The sequence below is a fragment of the Narcine bancroftii genome, chromosome 5 (genome assembly GCF_036971445.1).
Source record: "Narcine bancroftii isolate sNarBan1 chromosome 5, sNarBan1.hap1, whole genome shotgun sequence".
NCBI classification, from domain to species: domain Eukaryota; kingdom Metazoa; phylum Chordata; class Chondrichthyes; order Torpediniformes; family Narcinidae; genus Narcine; species Narcine bancroftii.
In genome coordinates this window covers 106,411,288-106,432,438 of record NC_091473.1, presented here as the reverse complement: position 1 = coordinate 106,432,438, position 21,151 = coordinate 106,411,288, and the positions used below count along the sequence as shown (strand labels likewise).

Below are 21,151 nucleotides of genomic sequence, written 5' to 3'. Positions count from 1 at the left end.
TCTGATTCATTAATTAAGCATGACATTCTTGACACTATTTGGACCTTCCTTATTGATAAAGAAACCAAGCCTGTCCCAAGTCTCATTATCTATTTCCTTTTCATTCTGGGTGTCGGCATCAGCTGACTTCTGGAAACTTTTCATGGGGACTCAGGGAAGGCTGTGAAACAGGCTCCGAGACATTCTTAAAGAAGGGAATTTCCTTGATGAGATCCCAAGAACCACTGTTTCACAAAAGAAAAACTGCAGCAATTTCCTTGCTTTGGCTCAAATTAAAATGGCAATTGGAGCTCAATGTCACGATAGCTATTTTTTTGAAGTCTTTGTTCATCTTGGGTGGGAAGCCACCACTCCATAAACCAACAAAGAGAACTGTAGGTGGTGAGAATGACACAGGTAGATTGTGAAGTTTAGTGCAGGAAACAATTCGCATGATACAATATTAATGATTTGTGAAGCAGCCACAAGGGACTGAATTACCTGCTTTTGTTTCTATTTCCTGAATTTCTAGAAGCTCAGGGTGGCTTTAACTTTGCAACCTCAGTTTCTTGTTTAGTTAATTTTTAAAAAAAAATCATTAACAATCCTTTCTAAAACTCCAAGAATCATTAAAAAATTCAAATAAAGACAACGAAATTAATTTCAAGCAGCTGTTCTGTGAACATCTAATGGTTTTCATACTCAGAAACATTAGAAATTACAAAGGGCATCAGCTTATTTAAAATGATTACCTGCAAATATCTCCGTAAAATCCAGGAGGACAAATGCACAGGAATCCAAGATTACCAAATGAATCTAAAGTGCATTTCCCATGGTTCAGACAAGGTATGATGTCACAACCAAGTTTGTGCTTAATTAGTAAAATAAAATCTTCTTCTTTGGCTTGGCTTCGCGGACGAAGATTCATGGAGGGGTAATGTCCACGTCAGCTGCAGGCTCGTTTGTGGCTGACGAGTCCGATGCGGGACAGGTAGACACGGTTGCAGGGGAAAATTGGTGGGTTGGGGTTGGGTTTTTCCTCCTTTGCCTTTTGACAGTGAGGTGGGCTCTGCGGTCTTCTTCAAAGGAGGTTGCTGCCCGCCGAACTGATGCACGGTTTGAGGCGATATCAGCCCACTGGCGGTGGTCAATGTGGCAGGCACCAAGAGATTTCTTTAGGCTGTCCTTGTACCTCTTCTTTGGTGCACCTCTGTCACGGTGGCCAGTGGAGAGCTCGCCATAGAACACGATCTTGGGAAGGCGAGGGTCCTCCATTCTGGAGACGTGACCCACCCAGCGCAGCTGGATCTTCAGCAGCGTGGACTCGATGCTGTCGACCTCTGCCATCTCGAGTACTTCGACGTTAGGGATGAAAGCGCTCCAATAAATGTTGAGGATGGAGCGGAGACAACGCTGGTGGAAGCGTTCTAGGAGCTGTAGGTGATGCCGGTAGAGGACCCATGAATATACATATCATTGCATAAGTCACACTTTAATATCATCAGATAATGTAATTTGAGATAATATCACCAGAACCAATCATTTACTAATAATTAAATTCTACTTTTGATTGCAGAATTCTGTCATTTTTATTCATATCTACAAGATCAAAGTTAAGATTTTCCATTCTTCCATACAAACTGAAAATCACTGGACTTGAATATTAATGGGTTCTTAAAATTGTGTGGTTTTATTTGAAGTCCAGAATACACAGCAAGCTAAAGATTGCTTATTAAACTGGCAATAAGTACCAGATAGGTGCCATTGTTCCATATTACAAATACAGCATAGAAACAGGCCATTTGGCCCTTCAAGTCCACACCAAACTAAGTACTCTAGTCCCACCTACCTGACAATAACCCTCCATTCCCCTCCCATCCATGTATCTATCCAATTTTTCTTAAATGACAAAATTGACCCTGCTGCCACTATTTCTCCCTGAAGCTCATTCCACACAGCCAGTACTCTAAATTTGGTCTCACCAATGTCTTTACCAGTCTCAACATCACTTCCCAACTCCTGTATTCTATTCTTTGATTTATAAAGGCCAGCATACCAAAAGCCTTCTTCACCACCCTATCCACATGAGATTCTACCTTCAGGGAACAATTCAACATAATTCCTAGATCTTTCTGCTCCACTGCATTCCTCAATGCCCTCCCATTTACTATGTATGTCCTGTTTTGATTATTCCGACCAAAATGAAGCACTTCACACTTATCAGCATCAAACTCCATCTGCCATCTTTCAGCCCACTCTGCTCAGCAGTCCAAATCCCTCTGCAATCTTTGAAAAGTTTCATTATCCACAATTCCACCTATTTTAGTATCATCTGCATATTTACTAATCCAATTTACCACCTTATCATCCAGATCATTAATGTATATGAAAAACAGCAATGGATCCAATACAGATCCCTGAGGCACACCACTTGTCATTGGCCTCCAGCCTGACAAACAGTTACCACTACGACTCTCTGGCATCTCCCTTCCAGCCACTGTTGAATCCATTTGACTATCTCAAAATTAATACCCAACAACTGAACCTTCTTAACTAACCTTCCATGCGGAACCTTATCAATGGCCTTACTGAAGTCCAAATAAACAACATTCACTGCTCTAACCTCATCAACATTCCTAGCCACCTCTTCAAAAAATTCAACAAGATTGGTCAAACGACCTTCCAGTCACAAATTCATGTTGAGTGTTTCTGATCAGACCCTGTCTCTCCATATACTTATATACACTCACACACTATCTCTAAGAATGCTTTACATTAATTTACCTACCACAGACATCAAACTTGCAGGCTGTTAATTGCTAGGCTTGCTCCTTGAACCCTTTTTATAGTGCCAATCCTCCGGCACTATACCCAGCTCTAATAACATTTGAAAAAACCTCTGCTATTTCCTCACCAACTTCTCTCAAGGTCCGGGGGAAAAATCCCGTTGGGACCTGGAGACTTATCGACATTTATATGCTTCAAAAGCTCCAGTACTTCCTCTTTCTTAATCATGACAGTCTCCATAAATACCCTCTTTGCTTCTTTTACCCTGTATAATTCAATATCCTTCTTAGTGAATTCTGAAGAAAAATAAATTGTTCAAGATCTTCCCCATCTCCTTTGGCTCCACACACAGTTGTCTGCTCTGATTCTCTAAGGGACCAATTTTATCCCTCACTCTCCATTTGCTATTAACATATTTGTAGAAAACCTTTGGATTTATTTTCACCCTGCTTGCTATAGGTGTTGTCTATGCACTCACACAACTAAGACTTGATGGTTTCTCATCCTTTACTTCTATTAGACTAACATGGCTACTGACACAATATTTATTTATTGCATCAGTAACCAGGTTTGTGTGTGTGTGTGTGTATATATATTATATATATATACACATATGGAAGGGTGACATCAATACATGGGTGTCATGATGTCCAGCAGAGGGCGGGCTTATACCCAACACTCTTCTCCTCCCCCCCCCCCCCCCCCCCACGATGCGATAAATGCTGACTGGACCCCTTGGAACTAATAAGATGACTTCGGGCCCAGGACTACAAGTTGGAATTAGAATATATCTAATGAGTAATTATAATTATAAAAGAGAAAATATTTAATAAAAATCAGGGCACATAGTTCCTAAAGCATTCAGGTAGTCTTCTTTCTCTTTTGGATTGCCTTGACGTGGATGCTGTGCCGATCTTTGCTTGGGACCTGCAGATAGTTGGGTTGCCTGTCGGGTCGGCGGTGTCCACCCGCCTTCACTGAGCTTAGGCAGCAACTGCCCATCTTCGTTGTCCTCCTGGCTGTGTCTCAGTTACTGGACTCCTTGGCTCCATGACCGTTTCTGCCCACCCCTCACTCAGCCTGAGGGGTGGGTTGGTCGAGACAGGCCACGGCAGGTCTAGTTCCACCTCCTCCAGCTCATGAGGCAGTTCATGGTCCTCAGTGTAAGCCAATGCTTGCAATTGGTCAATCTGTCCCCCACTAGAACAGGGGCTCAATTTTTGTAAGATTACGCCTACCACCCATGGGTCTTTATATTATCTATAAATCTTGTTCCAGAACTCTCTCGCCCACTTTCAATATTCTAGGTGAGGTTTGTGGCGATGCGGTTCTATCCATCTATTTATTTATTTATTTGTTTGTTTGTTTGCAATCGGCGACCCAGATCTGGATGAATTGTGGACAGTCTGGTCTGCAGGTTGTGGCCAAACATTAATTCTGCTGGGGTGCTTTTTGTGGTATAATCCAGTGTGTTTCTGTACCCCAATAGGAAATCTGCGATTTTGTGTCCAGGAGGCATTTAGAAATTTCATGGTTTTCATTGCTTTTTTGAATGTTTGTACAAAATGTTCTGCCTTCCCAATACTTGGTGCAGACAAAATATGTCTGATATTATTGTCACGCATAAAATTTTTTTAATGTTCTGATATAAATTGAGGTCCATTGTCCATAACTAATTCATAAGGCAATCCATACGTGGAAAAAAATAGCTCGTAGACAGTCAATTGAGGGATCTGCTTTGGTGTTTTTCAGCTTTGAAACTACTAACCTTTTGGAGTAGGCGTCCACAGCTATTAGGAAAGTTTCACCATGAATGGTCCAGCGAAGTCTAAATGAATACGATGCCATGATTTGGATAACCATTTCCATGGGTTAACTTCAGCTTGTGGCATTTTTGGTGTACTTTGCATTCTCTTACTGTTGTTTCAATATTTCGGTCTAAGGAGGGCCACCCAACATGCATCCAGGCCAGTGCCTTCATTCGTACCATTACCGGATGGTTGTAGTGCAGTTCTGATAACATAGTAGTTTGCCATTTGATGGAATAATTGTACGGGTACCCCATATTAAACATCCTTCTTTGAATGATAGTTCATGGTGGAGTGTGTGATAATGTTTTAGATCTTCTGGAATGACTTCAGATTTGGGCCGCCCATTAAGGGTGAAGTATAGGATCTTGCTTATTAATGTTGCCTCTTTTCGGGTTTCCTTTGCAATTATCTGGACTGTAATGGGCAGTTGTTGAAGTTGTTTTTGGTTGATGGCTGCTATCTCTGCTGTCCATTTAATAATTTCTTGTTCTATCTCGGGTAGTGGCATCTGTGATGAGGCAGTTGGCTGTTGAGTGTTCCTGGCTTATATTTTATATCATAGTTATACTCCACTAGTAGCATGTTTTATATCATAGTTATACTCCACTAGTAGCATGGTCCATCTTTGAATTCTGGCTGCTGCTAATACTGGTATACCTTTGTGTGGCCCCAGGATTAAACTAAGAGGCTTGTTGTCTATGATCAAGGTGAAAAGATATTGGTGGAATTTTTTTTTATACACCAAAAATTATTGCCAATCCTTTTTCTAGTTGGGCGTAATTGCGTTCGCTTGTGGTCAATGTTCATGAATGTTTGTAATGTTCATGAAGCATAAATCACCTTTTTCTGTGATTTGGGATAGTACCACTTCTAGTCCCACTGGTGAAGCATCCATGGCTAGTGTAACTTTTTTACTAGGCTCATAGTGGATCAGCACCTTATTTAGTATTTCCTTTAGTTGATTGACTGTATTTTTAGCTTCTGTGTCCAATACCATGTTTGATCTTTCTTGAGTAATTGGTTCAGCAGGCTGCATAGAGTAGACATTTTATGGATATGTTTTCTGTAGTGATTAACAAGTCCTATAGGAAGGAGTGTAATTCCTATTTGTTGGTTGGGGTATGGGGCCTTGCAAACGGCTTCTGTTCCTGCTGGATTCATTCACACCCCCTCATTGTCAATTGTAACCCCAAGATATGTTACTGAGGGGTGGATGAAGACACATTTGTCCTTTCGTAATCATATATTAGCCTGCTGTAATCGGTTTACAACCTTTAAGGTTTTTGTAAGTGTTCACCGTGTTTCGGCCCATGATGACGATATCATCTAGGCAACACCCAACTGAGAGTCCATGTAGTAATTTGTCCATTGTTGTTTGAAAAATCCCAGGTGCTGCTGAACTTCTATAAGGTCCGTGTACAGGTGAATAGTCCAAGATGGGTATTGATTGTCAGATATTCCCTTGATTTTTTTTGTTCAATTCTATCTGTTGATATGCTTGTGACAAATCTAGTTTTGTGAATTTTTGCCCTCTGTTTAGTGCTTGGAACAATTCTTCTGCCTTGGGCATGGGGTGTTCAGATATTTTGAGTGATGGATTGATGGTGACTTTGTAATTGCTGCAAATGCAAAACTCATCGTTTGCTTTTCATACGGGTATGATGGGCGTTGCCCAATTGCTGTAATGTATTAGTTCTAATATGCCTTCATGTTTTAATCTGTTTAATTCAGCCTCAATTTTCCCTTCATAGCAAATGGGACTGTTCTGGCTTTGAAGAATTTTGGTTCTGCATTATCTTTTAATTGCAGTTTGCCTTTAACACTTTGATTTTCCCCAATTCTTGTTGGAAAACCACTGCATGGTTGTTGAGGATTTGGTCGAGTTCTGGCTGGAGGTGTCCGTGTGGTTTACATTTATTATTGAAATGATTTCCAGCCAGTCAAGGGGAATGTGTTGAATCCAGTTAATTCCAAAAAGTGCTGGTCCCTGGGTATCTACAATGTAGAGAGAGAGTGTATTTGGTCGCTGTTGTTTGCATTGTACTTGGTCCGTACATTTTCCAAACACTTTGATTCTGTCTCCTGTAACAAATCTTAGTTATTTCAGTTTTTTTTAAACCAGAAGGCGTGGTAGAAACCATTCCTTTACGTATAACTGCATTAGGGACACCTTTGCCCCTGTGTCTAACTCCTTCAGGGGGTGTCATATTTTTAGCTGTATAAAGATTGGTGTTTCCTCCATTTATTCCTCAGATGTGTAATATCTCAGGAGCTGAAATTTCAGGAGCTTAAGTGCTCCGCCACTCAAGGTCAGTCGTTGGGCTGTTATCATCATAGTTGCTAGGTTGTCTCACTCTCTATGCAATTGTTTTGACTTTAGCTGCTTGATTATTTGCAGGCCACCTGCACTTTAGAAGCAGACATTTAGCTTTGATATGATCTTCAGTTTTGCAATGGTTGCATTTAGAATTTTTAAAGAAACAGTTTTCTGGTCGGTGGTTGTATTTCCCAAAACGGAAGCATTGTTGGTGGGAAGACCTCCCAACCAGTAGGTCTGGTTGACCCATATCCAAGTTTTTAATCTGCTATTTCAGAGCTGCAGAGAACCCTGTATACAATTTGTAATATAATGTCTTCATTCATTGTTAATAATTTTTGCCTTGCTTGGTGATTTGCCAGCCCCATCATTAATCTATCTCGCAGTAACTGATTTAGAAACTGCTTGAAATGACAGTGCTCCACCAGTTTGCGCAACACTGCCAGGTATTCACTTACTGCTTCTCCTGGTCCTTGACTCCTTTCATAGCATTATTGCCTTTCTGCCATAACTGGTGTTTTGAGGCTTAAATGGTTCCTTAAAGCTGTTCATTGAAGGTCTTCGTCCCTGGATCTTCCGGGGCCAGCAAGGTCTTAAAGAGGTTGAATGTTTTTCTGGGCATCATGATGTCCAGCAGAGGGCGGGCTTGTACCCAACAATAGCCACCTCATACCTTTTAGCTTAAAATTCTTTTTACATTCAAAGTATTCTCCGAACATCTAATTTTTTTTTCCTTTTTTCTTATATTTATTGTAGATCTCCCTCTTTTTTCAAACCAAGTTTCCAATATTCCTTGAAAACCATGGCTCTCTCAAACTTTTGACCCTGCCTTTTAACCAAACAGAAACAAAGATTTTGTACCCTCAAAATATCACCTTTAAAAGTCCTCCATTTCTCTACTACATCCTGCCTATAAAACAAATTGTCCCAATCCACTCCTTTTTAAATCCTTTTGTATCTCCTGAAATCTAGCTTTTCCCGAGTCAAAATCTTCAACGCTAGGCCCTGACCTATCCCTTTCCATAATTACATTGAAGCTAATGGCACTATCATGGTGGGGAGCTGGCTGATGGAGGACCTCAGTTTTCTTCAGGCTGACTTCCAGGCCAAACATTTTGGCAGTTTCCGCAAAGCAGGACGTCAAGCGCTGAAGAGCTGGCTCTGAATGGGCAACTAAAGCGGCATCGTCTGCAAAGAGTAGTTCACGGACAAGTTTCTCTTGTGTCTTGGTGTGAGCTTGCAGGCGCCTCAGATTGAAGAGACTGCCATCCGTGCGGTACCGGATGTAAACAGCGTCTTCATTGTTGGGGTCTTTCATGGCTTGGTTCAGCATCATGCTGAAGAAGATTGAAAAGAGGGTTGGTGCCAGAACACAGCCTTGCTTCACGCCATTGTTAATGGAGAAGGGTTCAGAGAGCTCATTGCTGTATCTGACCCGACCTTGTTGGTTTTCGTGCAGTTGGATAATCATGTTGAGGAACATCTCCATCGGGCACACAAAACTCAAAACGGTCAACCAGTTTACCTATCTCGGCTGCACCATTTCATCAGATGCAAGGATCGACAATGAGATAGACAACAGACTCGCCAAGGCAAATAGCGCCTTTGGAAGACTACACAAAAGAGTCTGGAAAAACAACCAACTGAAAAACCTCACAAAGATAAGCGTATACAGAGCCGTTGTCATACCCACACTCCTGTTCGGCTCCGAATCATGGGTCCTCTACCGGCACCACCTACGGCTCCTAGAACGCTTCCACCAGCGTTGTCTCCGCTCCATCCTCAACATCCATTGGAGCGCTTACATCCCTAACGTCGAAGTACTCGAGATGGCAGAGGTCGACAGCATCGAGTCCACGCTGCTGAAGATCCAGCTGCGCTGGATGGGTCACGTCTCCAGAATGGAGGACCATCGCCTTCCCAAGATCGTGTTATATGGCGAGCTCTCCACTGGCCACCGTGACAGAGGTGCACCAAAGAAAAGGTACAAGGACTGCCTAAAGAAATCTCTTGGTGCCTGCCACATTGACCACCGCCAATGGGCTGATATCGCCTCAAACCGTGCATCTTGGCGCCTCACTGTTTGGCGGGCAGCAACCTCCTTTGAAGAAGACCGCAGAGCCTACCTCACTGACAAAAGGCAAAGGAGGAAAAACCCAACACCCAACCCCAACCAACCAATTTTCCCCTGCAACCGCTGCAATCGTGTCTGCCTGTCCCGCATCGGACTTGTCAGCCACAAACGAGCCTGCAGCTGACGTGGACTTTTTAACCCCCTCCATAAATCTTCTTCCGCGAAGCCAAGCCAAAGAAGAATGGCACTATAATCACTGGACCCAACATTCCATCACCTGACCTATCTCATTCCCCAACACTAGATCCAACACTACTCCTTCTCTAGTTGGTACCTCTACGTATTGCTGTAAATAAACTATCCTGCAGAAATTTTACAAATTGGAAAATTCAAAACTTCCACAATCACAACCCTATGCTTATTACAAATATCTGCTATATCCCTACAAATTTGCTCCTTTAGTTCTCGTTCCCCATTAGGTGATCTATAATACAGCCATATAAGTGTGACCACCCCTTTCCCATTCCTCAATTCCACCCAAATAGCCTCCCAAGATGAGCCCTCTAATCTATCCTGTCTAATCACCGCTGTAATATTTTCTCTGGCAAGCAATGCCACACCACCCCCTCTTGCCCCTCCGATTTTATCACACCTAAAGCAACAAAATCCAGGAATAGTTAACTGCCAATCACATCCCTCCTGCAACCATGTTTCACTGCTAGCATGTCATACTTCCAAGTGTCAATCCATACCCTCAGCTCATCCATCCCCATTACAATGCGCCTAGCATTAAAATATATGCATTTCAGAGATTTCCCACTTTTTGCTCTGTTTGCCCCCATCTTTACAAACAGCTCTATTATGTTCGATCATCTTCCCTCCATCTTTGTACAGAGCATCTTCCTTCCCATACTCAAACGCTGTCTACAAGCTTTCTCTGTTTGTAATCTAACCTTTTCCTTGCTGTTCTTTTCCATTTGGTTCCCTCCCCCCAACCATTCTAGTTTAGAGTCTCCTGAGTAGCCTTAGCAAATGTTCTCACCAGGATCTTGGTGTCCCCAGGATTCAAGTGCAACCCATCCTTTCTGTACAGGTCCCACCTCCCTCCAAAAATGGTCCCAGTGATCCAAAAACTTGAATCCCTGCCCCATGCCCCACCCCTTCAGCCATGCATTTATCCTCCACCTCATTCTATTCCTGCTCTCACTGTAGTATGGCACAGGCAGTAATCCCGAGATTACTCCCTCTGCGGTCCTTCTTTTTAACTCCCTACCTAACTCCCTGTACTCACTTTTCTGTCATAAGACACTTGTGTACAAAGCAAATTATCAGGTAGAGTTCATAAGAAATGGCATTTAATACAGATAACTTAAAAAGACATGTATTTGTGTGGTATTATGTCAGGTGCTGGTATTGTGTTAATTTACCAGATTAGTAATCCAGAAGTCTAGATAAACAATCCAAAAACCCAAAATCCTTCCACCATGTCAGATGTGAAATTTGAATTCAATTGGTCCACCATTGATGACCTTGCTTTAGATACAAGAATTCAAAGAATTCTCTCCATCTAATGTTTTGTCCCTGCTTCAAATGCACAAGACATCATGTGAAATCACAAAGTCATATAGATACAGCATGGAAAGTCTTCCAAAGCCATGTCAGCCAACCACTCATTTACAGTAATGTTGCATTAATCCCATTTTTTTATCCCCACATTCTCATCAGCTCCCCACAGCTTCTAATCTAGCACACACCTGAGCTCAATTTTCAATGATCAATTAACCCAATAACCCACTCGTCTCTGTGGAAGGAAAATCACTCTGTCACAGAGAGAACATGCAAACACAACATCAACAGCACCTCTGGTATGGATTGAACCCAAGTCTCTGGCACTGTGAGGCAGTGGCTCTAATAGATGCACCAGGAGAGAGGTCTGCTGGGAGAGAATACTCCTACAAAGTCCTGAATAACAAAAGTTAAGAATGAGAGTTTCAATAAATGAGGAATCCAGACCAGAATGGCAATGTAACTAGTGACATGAACAAGTTGTTATGACGATAGCTAAGATACCATTTAAGATTCAAGATCCCTTAATTGTCATGTAATAGTACAGAACATGTAATATTACACAAACTTGCCTTCTGTCTGCTGTAAGGCAGACAATGAGTTCCCATTAATGATGCCCAGCATCCCTTACAATATGAAAGAGAAGCAAAAGAGAGTCCTTTCAAAGTCACTGAATATCCATGGATTCTCCTTCACCACTCCCACAGCCGCATAGACTTCTATTCAATCCATTGGTAACCCTTTGCTGGTCTGCTGCTGTGTAGGGTGGGCTCCTCTGCTTCTCATCAATGGGGAGTTGGGGGGGGGGGGTGGGTGGTGTTCTTCACATTTCTGTTGTCCTGCGCCAGTCCCCAGAGACTGAAACCCCTTGTGGCTGGTGTCAAGCACAGGTGTTGCCATCTTAAGCAAAGGCCTGTGGTTGCAGGATTTTAATTTAAAAACACCATTGGCTCCTCTATGGCAGTTTAATGTCATCGGCGTTAGAATCGGCTGGTTCAACCCTTTGGAGCAGGACTGTGTCTCCACTCTTCGCTCTCCCAGGTTCACACCAGCAGCAATATTGCTGTTAAAATAGCTCTGGCAGCGCCGCTATTTTTTTTTTCCCATATATGGTCAGAAATGTTCATCCCAAAATCAAGGTTTTGAAACATATAGCTTGTGCTTGTGTCCAATCACAAATATTTAATAAATACTGAATTCTTTAGTTCTGCACCCACCTCTAAAAGGGCATGCATACTTCTGTTAAGGTCCATTATTCATAAAGCCACAAATCTACAGAAAAAATGCATTCCTGCTGGATTTCAATCAAGATATGCACAATTTCTTTGATCATTATTTCAACTTAACCATTCTCTCTGTAAGAGATTGGCTGTTTAAGAAAAAATGTATATAGCATTTTCTACAGAATCAAAACATGCCAAAGCACATTACAGCCAATGAGGAACATTTGAAGTGCAGCAACCTTTGCAATGCAAGAATCTGACAAGTCCATTTATGTCCAACAGAAATAGAATTTTCAAATTGTAAGTTGTGAATTATTCAATAGCCAAAATAACAGGGACAACCTTCCCCACAAAGTAGATGAGGCTTTAGTTTGATATAGAATTGACATGGAGCACTTCTGACAATATATTGCCTCTTTCAGTATTTCACTGCAACATCAACTTGAATTTTTCTGCACAAACCTTCTGTTTAGAGAAGTTGGAGTGTCATTACAAACCAACAAGATGACTAACTGAACTTTCCTGACCGGTTTCACATGAGTGATGAATATGTCATAGAGGTCTATGTTATTCTGTTTTTATAAGTCATCATTCTTAGAGACACCTACTTTAAGCGATTCCTTCACATCTAAATCTACATTTTTCACTAATACATGGAGTTTTAACCTTAACACATTCCAAGATTATTGTACCGCAGCAGCGGGCAAAATTTTAAGTTCCTCCTAGTTTTTTTTAGAGACATCACACGAGACTCACTTGTTAATTTAAAAAAATGAAAATTGAAACTGACCCGATTCCTCCATGTTATATTAAAGCATTATGTTTGCTTTAATTCTGGAGCTGTTAAGGAACTAAATTTGCCTAGATATTTAATGGTATCTAATGGTAGAAATGCAGTTTCACATGCAATCAGATGACTGATAACTGCCAAGTTATGGTAACATCCAAGTGTTCCTGAATGGGATGATAAAATGGTATAGATACATGTCACAAATTTCCTGGGCAAAGATTTGCAGGTAATGGAAATTCAGCAGTCTGAAAGATGAAAAGTTGAGAGTTTAACATTTATAAAATACCATAAAGGCCACAAATGAGGTAACATGACTATTTCTGGGCACCAGACCAAAGGTAATATTTCAAATCACTGGAGAGTTTGCACGCAAAAAATTCATAAGGGTACTGGAGGTCAGATCAGGATCTTCACCAAAACTGAATATGGGTTTTTTCCTCGAGAGAACAGAAAATTTGGGAAAAGACAGTGTGGTGATACAACCACTCGAATGTCTGTGTCTGCCTACACCTGCCTGCATTCCTGCCTGCCTACTGCATGGGGCAACCCACTGTACCTTCAGGGAGGTTGAAATTCCATGTATTAGTGAAAAATGTAGTTTTAGATGTGAAGGAATCATTTGAAGTAGGTGTCTCTAAAAACGGTGACTTACAAAAACAAAATAACATCGGTAACCTCCACCTAATCCTTGCCAATCACTGGCCCCATATAAAGACTCATACTGGCCATATTGTAGGTAGTAGAGCACATAGAACCAGAAGAGATACTGAACCTTGTGTGCCAGTTTTAAACTAACTAAAGCCTGTAGCAAAGCCTTTGTAGTTTGAGCTTATTTGTTCTCACTACAGCATGTCACAAGTACCAGATGATGATCTGACTGTAGTTGATGACCATACTAGATTTACTGCCCCCCTTTGAACATCAGGACCTGGGCTTGCCAGGGGTTAGTGTGGGCTCTATTACTCCTTCTGCCAGAAGCTGTTACACCTCAGCCTTGATGAAGGCCCTGTCGGCTGCACAGTAGTGCCTGCTCTTGGCCACAATAGACTTGGAGTGTGGCGTGAGGTGGAGAGAGAGGAGGGGGTACCCTTAGGATGGGGGTGGTCACTAGGTTTGGCATTGTGGACAGTGAGTGAGCCAACAAAAGCTAGAGTGACACTGTGGAGGTGGCACTGGAAATCTAGTCCCAAGATAAACGGGGCACAGAGCTTTGGCATGACCAGGAGCCTGAACCCTTTGTACTTTTCCCCTCCCACAGTCAAATTTACAGAACAGCACTCCAGCGCTGGGATGGAGTAGTCCTGAGACACAAAAGCGATGGAAAATTTTCTGTATGTACTTTAAGTGCACAAAGCTCGAAGTACTACTGCTATTGAATAGGCATTTTATTACCTTCACATTGACAGCTGTGTCCATCATCGAGTGCCCAAATCCTTGGGGAATGTTTTCCAACAGTGTGGTGGATGCTCGGACTGACTCGGTCTGAGTCACTGCCTCAAGCTGGCGGAGATGAGTAGCGGTTGGTAGGTGCAATCTCAATTTGCCACGATGGTGGAGGCATTATCATCTTTGCAGTTTGGTGGGTCTGGTATGCTGTGTGTGCCAGCATGGGGGTTCGACAAGTGCACAGTACAGGGCTGGCTGTGCGCGCACATGTTGACCATGATGTCAGGATGGAAATGACAAGTTTGGTGCAGGTGAAAGTCAGCCGTTCCAAGATGGCAGTATCCTAGGGGTGCATATGACGGCAGTGTGGTTCGATGGCTGAGCCAGAAGTGACGATATCAGTGCAGAGGAAATGATGGGTGGAGCAATGGTGTTGCCCAATAAACGCACATGGAGGGGCCTGGAGGGTCGAAGGTGATTTCCGAGTGCTGAGGGCCGCAGCACTCCCGGTGGGTTTGGAGAGGCACACTTTTGCAAAGTGGCCTTTCTTACCGCATCGGGAGCAATGTAAGTTCCTTGCGGTGCAGTTCTTTCGAGAGCATCTGTCGGACCCACACCAGGTCCCACAATACTTACAGCGGTGGGTGCATTGGTGGTGGTGATCGCTTCTCCACAGCAGGGCCCCTCAGCAACAGTGGTCATCTGCATCAGCCAGGCTGGGGGAGGCAGCAGGCGAGCATTGAAGGCTTCTGTGTGGTGGGCTGCAACTTCCAGAGAACGGACCACATCAATGATCCTCATGAGGGAAGCATTACTTACTTCTAGCAGTCTCTGTCAAGTTGTCCTCGATTGCAGGCTTAGCATACATGCATCATGGATGAGTTGTTCCACTTCCTCAGCAGTCACCCCGGTCTTGGTCATGGATAGGTGTGCCAGTACATGCAGTGCCCCAAGGTAATCCTCTACTGTCTCACCTGGTTGTTATAGCCTGATGCTAAGCAGGTACCTGGAGTAGTACATTCACTGGAGGCAGGTAGAGTTTTTCCAGGATGGCCATCGCTGGTTTGTACTTGGTGCAGTCACAGATCGCCTGGAATGCACGTGGGCCCAGTTTTGTGCGCAGGACCATGTGTCTCTTTTGGTCTGAATTGATGGCCTCAGCCTGAGTGTGTAGGACTGCCCCAATCGCATTCCCCAGATCTCGAAGTGGGCTAGAGCTTCCGGATGTTGGGGGTCGAAGTCCAGCTTTTCTTTGCTGAGAAACTTCTCCATGGTTCTATAAAATTAAGCTAATTAAATTGTGATGCACTGCAGTGCAAACAAACAAGCACAAACTACGAAGTCTGTACTACAGGCTTTCTTCTTTGGCTTGGCTTCGCGGACGAAGATTTATGGAGGGGGTAAAAAAGTCCACGTCAGCTGCAGGCTCGTTTGTGGCTGACAAGTCCGATGCGGGACAGGCAGACACGATTGCAGCGGTTGCAGGGGAAAATTGGTTGGTTGGGGTTGGGTGTTGGGTTTTTCCTCCTTTGCCTTTTGTCAGTGAGGTGGGCTCTGCGGTCTTCTTCAAAGGAGGTTGCTGCCCGCCAAACTGTGAGGCGCCAAGATGCACGGTTTGAGGCGTTATCAGCCCACTGGCAGTGGTCAATGTGGCAGGCACCAAGAGATTTCTTTAGGCAGTCCTTGTACCTTTTCTTTGGTGCACCTCTGTCACGGTGGCCAGTGGAGAGCTCGCCACATAACACAATCTTGGGAAGGCGATGGTCCTCCATTCTGGAGACGTGACCCATCCAGCGCAGCTGGATCTTCAGCAGCGTGGACTCGATGCTGTCGACCTCTGCCATCTCGAGTACTTCGACGTTAGGGATGTAAGCGCTCCAATGGATGTTGAGGATGGAGCGGAGACAACGCTGGTGGAAGCGTTCTAGGAGCCGTAGGTGGTGCCGGTAGAGGACCCATGATTCGGAGCCGAACAGGAGTGTGGGTATGACAACGGCTCTGTATACGCTAATCTTTGTGAGGTTTTTCAGTTGGTTGTTTTTCCAGACTCTTTTGTGTAGTCTTCCAAAGGCGCTATTTGCCTTGGCGAGTCTGTTGTCTATCTCATTGTCGATCCTTGCATCTGATGAAATGGTGCAGCCGAGATAGGTAAACAGTGAAGACGCTGTTTACATCCGGTACCGCACGGATGGCAGTCTCTTCAATCTGAGGCGCCTGCAAGCTCACATCAAGACACAAGAGAAACTTGTCCGTGAACTACTCTTTGCAGACGATGCCGCTTTAGTTGCCCATTCAGAGCCAGCTCTTCAGCGCTTGACGTCCTGCTTTGCAGAAACTGCCAAAATGTTTGGCCTGGAAGTCAGCCTGAAGAAAACTGAGGTCCTCCATCAGCCAGCTCCCCACCATGATTACCAGCCCCCCCACATCTCCATCGGGCACACAAAACTCAAAACGGTCAACCAGTTTACCTATCTCGGCTGCACCATTTCATCAGATGCAAGGATCGACAATGAGATAGACAACAGACTCGCCAAGGCAAATAGCGCCTTTGGAAGACTACACAAAAGAGTCTGGAAAAACAACCAACTGAAAAACCTCACAAAGATAAGCGTATACAGAGCCGTTGTCATACCCACACTCCTGTTCGGCTCCGAATCATGGGTCCTCTACCGGCACCACCTACGGCTCCTAGAACGCTTCCACCAGCATTGTCTCCGCTCCATCCTCAACATCCAGTGGAGCGCTTACATCCCTAACGTCGAAGTACTCGAGATGGCAGAGGTCGACAGCATCGAGTCCACGCTGCTGAAGATCCAGCTGCGCTGGATGGGTCACGTCTCCAGAATGGAGGACCATCGCCTTCCCAAGATCGTGTTATATGGCGAGCTCTCCACTGGCCACCGTTACAGAGGTGCACCAAAGAAAAGGTACAAGGACTGCCTAAAGAAATCTCTTGGTGCCTGCCACATTGACCACCGCCAGTGGGCTGATATCGCCTCAAACCGTGCATCTTGGCGCCTCACAATTTGGCGGGCAGCAGCCTCCTTTGAAGAAGACCGCAGAGCCTACCTCACTGACAAAAGGCAAAGGAGGAAAAACCCAACACCCAACCCCAACCCACCAATTTTCCCCTGCAACCACTGCAATCGTGTCTGCCTGTCCCGCATCGGACTTGTCAGCCACAAATGAGCCTGCAGCTGACGTGGACTTTTTACCCCCTCCATAAATCTTCGTCCGCGAAGCCAAGCCAAAGACTGCAGGGGGCAACCTCTCTACCTGCAGGAGTGTAAGGGACAGGACATCAACTGGCCAGCTGTCAATCTGTCGGCCTGAATGGATCAGGCTTTAATTAGCTTAAAACTGGCACATGAGCTTCAGTATCCCTTCTGGCTCTATCTGCTCTACTGCCTACACAAGGGCCAATGATTGGCAGGGAATAGGTGGAGCCAGCTCCCAGGGTACCTGCTTGGTGTTAAAAGTTAAAGGAATTGGTAGGGGTAAGTTCAATTGCAATATTTAATATAGGAAAGAGAAAGAACTGCAGTTTACCTGAAATTGCAGAATTCATTGTTTAAGCCATTGGGTTGCGCAATACCCAAGTGGAATATGGAAGTAATGTTATCCTCTGCATTGGACCCTCTCCTTGGCAGTGGAGGCCAAGGACAAACAGGCCAGGATGGGAATGGTAAGGGAAGTAAAATGGCTTGAAATCAGGGACTCTGGAAGAATATTGTGCACAGAGAATGTGCTCAACAAAGTAGTCACTGAGACCTCACTTTGACTCGCCAATGTAAAGAAGGCCACATCTTGAGCAATGAATGCAATAAACAAGGTTGGAGTAGGTTGATGTTAATTTCTGCCTTACTTACGACTGTTTAGATTCCTGGTTGAAAGTGAGGGAGGTGGTGTCAGAACAAATGTTGACATTTTACAGTTGCATTGGAAAGTGCCTAGGGACAAGGATGAGTGAAGAGGGATGACTGAAACTGGGAGAATGGTCTGAGCAGATGGCAAAAAGCTCCCCTCCCCCACCATCTCCCTTATCCATTTCCACTCATCACTTTTCTTTCTAATCAGATTCCATAATCTACAGCCCTTTGTTGTCTCCACTTGACCATCTCCCAGTGTCTGTTGCTATCTCCAGACTTTCCTCCTGCATTTGACTCTATCTGCCTCAACCCTTCCTCATCTAGACCCACATCACATCAGCTCCTGCCTCACCAAAGCCCCTCATCTATTTATACTGGTTATCTCCCATTTATACTCTCAAGCAGAGTCTCAACTCTAAATATCAACCATCTCTGTACAGATGCCACCCTATTAATTGAGTTCCACCAGCATTGTATTTGCTCCAGATTCCAGCATCTGCAAAGTTTTGCATCTCCACTCACTTTGTTAACTCTTTTTATAATATATTTTCAGAGATTCTAACCTTAGGGTCATAGCTATTGAATAAAATGGTAATACAGAGATACAGTTAAAAAGCTTAAATTTCCATGCTTGCAAAAAGTCACCAAGCACCAACACCATTTTGGATCCACAAAAAAGTTCTCAGAAAAGCAGAAACGAGATTAATTATGTCAAAAATAGCATTTAATTTTAACATAACAGGCACATTAAGTTTAAAATTTAATTGTAAAATAACAGCAGGTTCCTAATAAGAATCTGACATGACCTTTGGTCCACTCATAGTCCCGTAACTGTCCCAGCGCTGGTTTTAGTTCTCTCTGTCATTGGGTTTTCCTGGTTCTCACCAGCCTCTGTCGCCAAAACCATTCCTCTCACTCTCCTTCACCATTGTTGCCCTCTCAGCAATCTTGACAAAGGTTCCCTGAATAGACTCAGCAGGAGTTGTGCCGGAGATGTAATCCATGCCACCACTTCCATGTGCAGGATCAAATTCAGATACATGAGCCCCTTTCACACCCCCAAATAAAGTGGGTTGAACCAGCCAATTTAGCAGGTCCATAATGGGTAATGTGGCAGTGTGTAAGGGCCCAACCAGGTCTTCTTTGGCTTGGCTTCGCGGACGAAGATTTATGGAGGGGGTAAAAAGTCCACCTCAGCTGCAGGCTCGTTTGTGGCTGACAAGTCCGATGCGGGACAGGCAGACACGGTTGCAGTGGCTGCAGGGGAAAATTGGTTGGTTGGGTTTTTCCTCCTTTGCCTTTTGTCAGTGAGGTGGGCTCTGCGGTCTTCTTCAAAGGAGGTTGCTGCCCACCAAACTGTGAGGTGCCAAGATGCACGGTTTGAGGCGATATCAGCCCACTGGCAGTGGTCAATGTGGCAGGCACCAAGAGATTTCTTCAGGCAGTCCCCGCACCTCTTCTTTGGTGCACCTCTGTCACGGTGGCCAGTGGAGAGCTCGCTATATAACACGATCTTGGGTGCTGACTCTAGGTGGGCGGGGGGAGGGGGGATGGGGGTTGGTGTAGTATCATAGCTCAGCCGAGTTAACTCGTTAATCACCCTGTAGTGGTGTGAATGCTCAACCAGCTCTACCAGGTACCATTAGTGATGTTAGTGCCTGCATGCGTGCGTCAGTCTGGTAGTATTACAAGTAATTCTTGAGATGATTTCAAGCACAGGTACATGCTGACAGTTCCACTGGCTGTCCTGTGAAAAATAACTGCACAGTAATATTTCACAGGGCAACCAGTGAAGCTGTCACAGGGTGGCCAATGAAGCTATCAGCGCATACCTGTGCTTTAAATCATCTCAAGATTATGTATAATACCTAATACAATGTAATGCTATGTATATAGTTCTTATACTCTATTGTTTAGGGAATAATGACAAGCTGGTCTGTGGGTTTGTCCTAAGTTTGGACAGTCTGAAGCCAACTGCAGTAGATTTTCTCATGGTCTTTTATACATTGAGCGTGTATGTGCTCTATTCCTGCTATGATTTTACTCATGATGTCACCTCTGGAGGTGGGCCCCCCCTTAGATCCAAGGGTCCCAGATGAACCAGTTAAATCATGGTCCAGTCTGAATGGCTTACCGGGTACTGCATGCCTAATAAGCTTACCTGCTTCCTAGGATTGGCAGTGTGAAAGGGGCTGAGATGGCACTATTGTGGAGAATGAACCGAGCCTGCATAATGCTTCCTCTGACCCACCACTGCTGAAGCCAAGCCCCACCATACTCCCTCATTTCTTCATTGCCACCACCATGTAGGCACCACAGTACAGAATTAGTTATCCAGCACAGAAACAACCATCAAAGTGCTTTCCTGAGCCTGTATTTAGGCCACATCCCCTAATCATGAACCTGCCCAAATCATCAGTCAATGTTTTTCACTCCCCTCTTTTTGCCACCTCCCTCCTCCCACCCACAACCCTTGATAAACTTGATATCACCCCTTCTACTTTATTCTCATTAAAGGTTCCAACTTGAAATATTGACTGACCATTTCGACCCATGGATGCTGCCAGTCCCTCCAGCAGCTTGTCATTTACTCAAGATTCCAGCATCAGCAGTTTTTGTTTTTTTGTTGAAAATGTGATTCAAAACTTCAACGGCCCTTCAAATTTAAAACATGAATAATCTTGTTCATGAAAATCTATTGAATAAAACTATTTAAGGTTACAAAAATTAGACACAGGTTGCTAGTTATGTTGAATATTTCCTTATAAATGGCCCATTAACCAAAAAAAAATACAAAAATAAATACTACAAAAGTCAACAGGTCTGTAGAGAAAGACCAGCACAGTTAATGTAGCAGTTAGCACAACACCTTTACAGCACCAGCAAATGGCACCAGGGTTCAAATCTATGCTGTCAATAAGGAGTTTTAATGTTCTCCCCATGTCTACATGGGTTTTCCCCAGGGGTTAGTTTCCTCCACCCATTTGAAATGTACCAGGGATGTAGGTCAATTGGACGGCATGGACTTGTGGGCCAAAATGGCCAGTGACCGTGCTGTATGCCCAAATTATTATTATTTTTTCATCAAAACTAGATCAGAACTCCACTAAATGTGCAACCATTATGCATGAACATCAGAAAATAGAACAGGAGTGGGCAACTCTGCCCTTCATTCCTGACCCAGCATTCATGATGAGCCTGGTTATCTTGGGCATCATGGCCTGTTCTGTGCAAATTCCACAATGCCCCCCAATTCTTTGATTTTTTTTTCTTTTCAAAATGTACCTTCTTCCTCTTTAACCATCCCTATTGATCCACAGTCCCTGGCCACCTAATCTCCAAAGAACTT

At 44.0% G+C, this 21,151-nt stretch overlaps 1 protein-coding gene across 18 annotated transcripts in view; it reads right to left on the bottom strand.

Annotated features, from left to right (window-relative positions):
* LOC138763819 (serine-rich adhesin for platelets-like) overlaps window positions 1-21,151 on the bottom strand; it is a 173,277-nt gene that overhangs the window by 118,025 nt on the left and 34,101 nt on the right. For 3 of the 18 annotated variants that reach the window (XM_069938610.1, XM_069938608.1, XM_069938609.1), the window contains exon 2: window positions 20,345-20,458. The exons of 13 other annotated variants lie outside the window; for them this stretch is intronic. In XM_069938610.1, coding sequence (XP_069794711.1) covers window positions 20,345-20,389 — 45 coding nt within the window. In that variant the 5' untranslated portion in view covers window positions 20,390-20,458. Of the gene's footprint in view, window positions 1-10,828; window positions 10,931-20,344; window positions 20,459-21,151 lie in introns of those variants that run through there. 2 more of the 18 variants (XM_069938602.1, XM_069938607.1) reach the window with 2 other exon arrangements.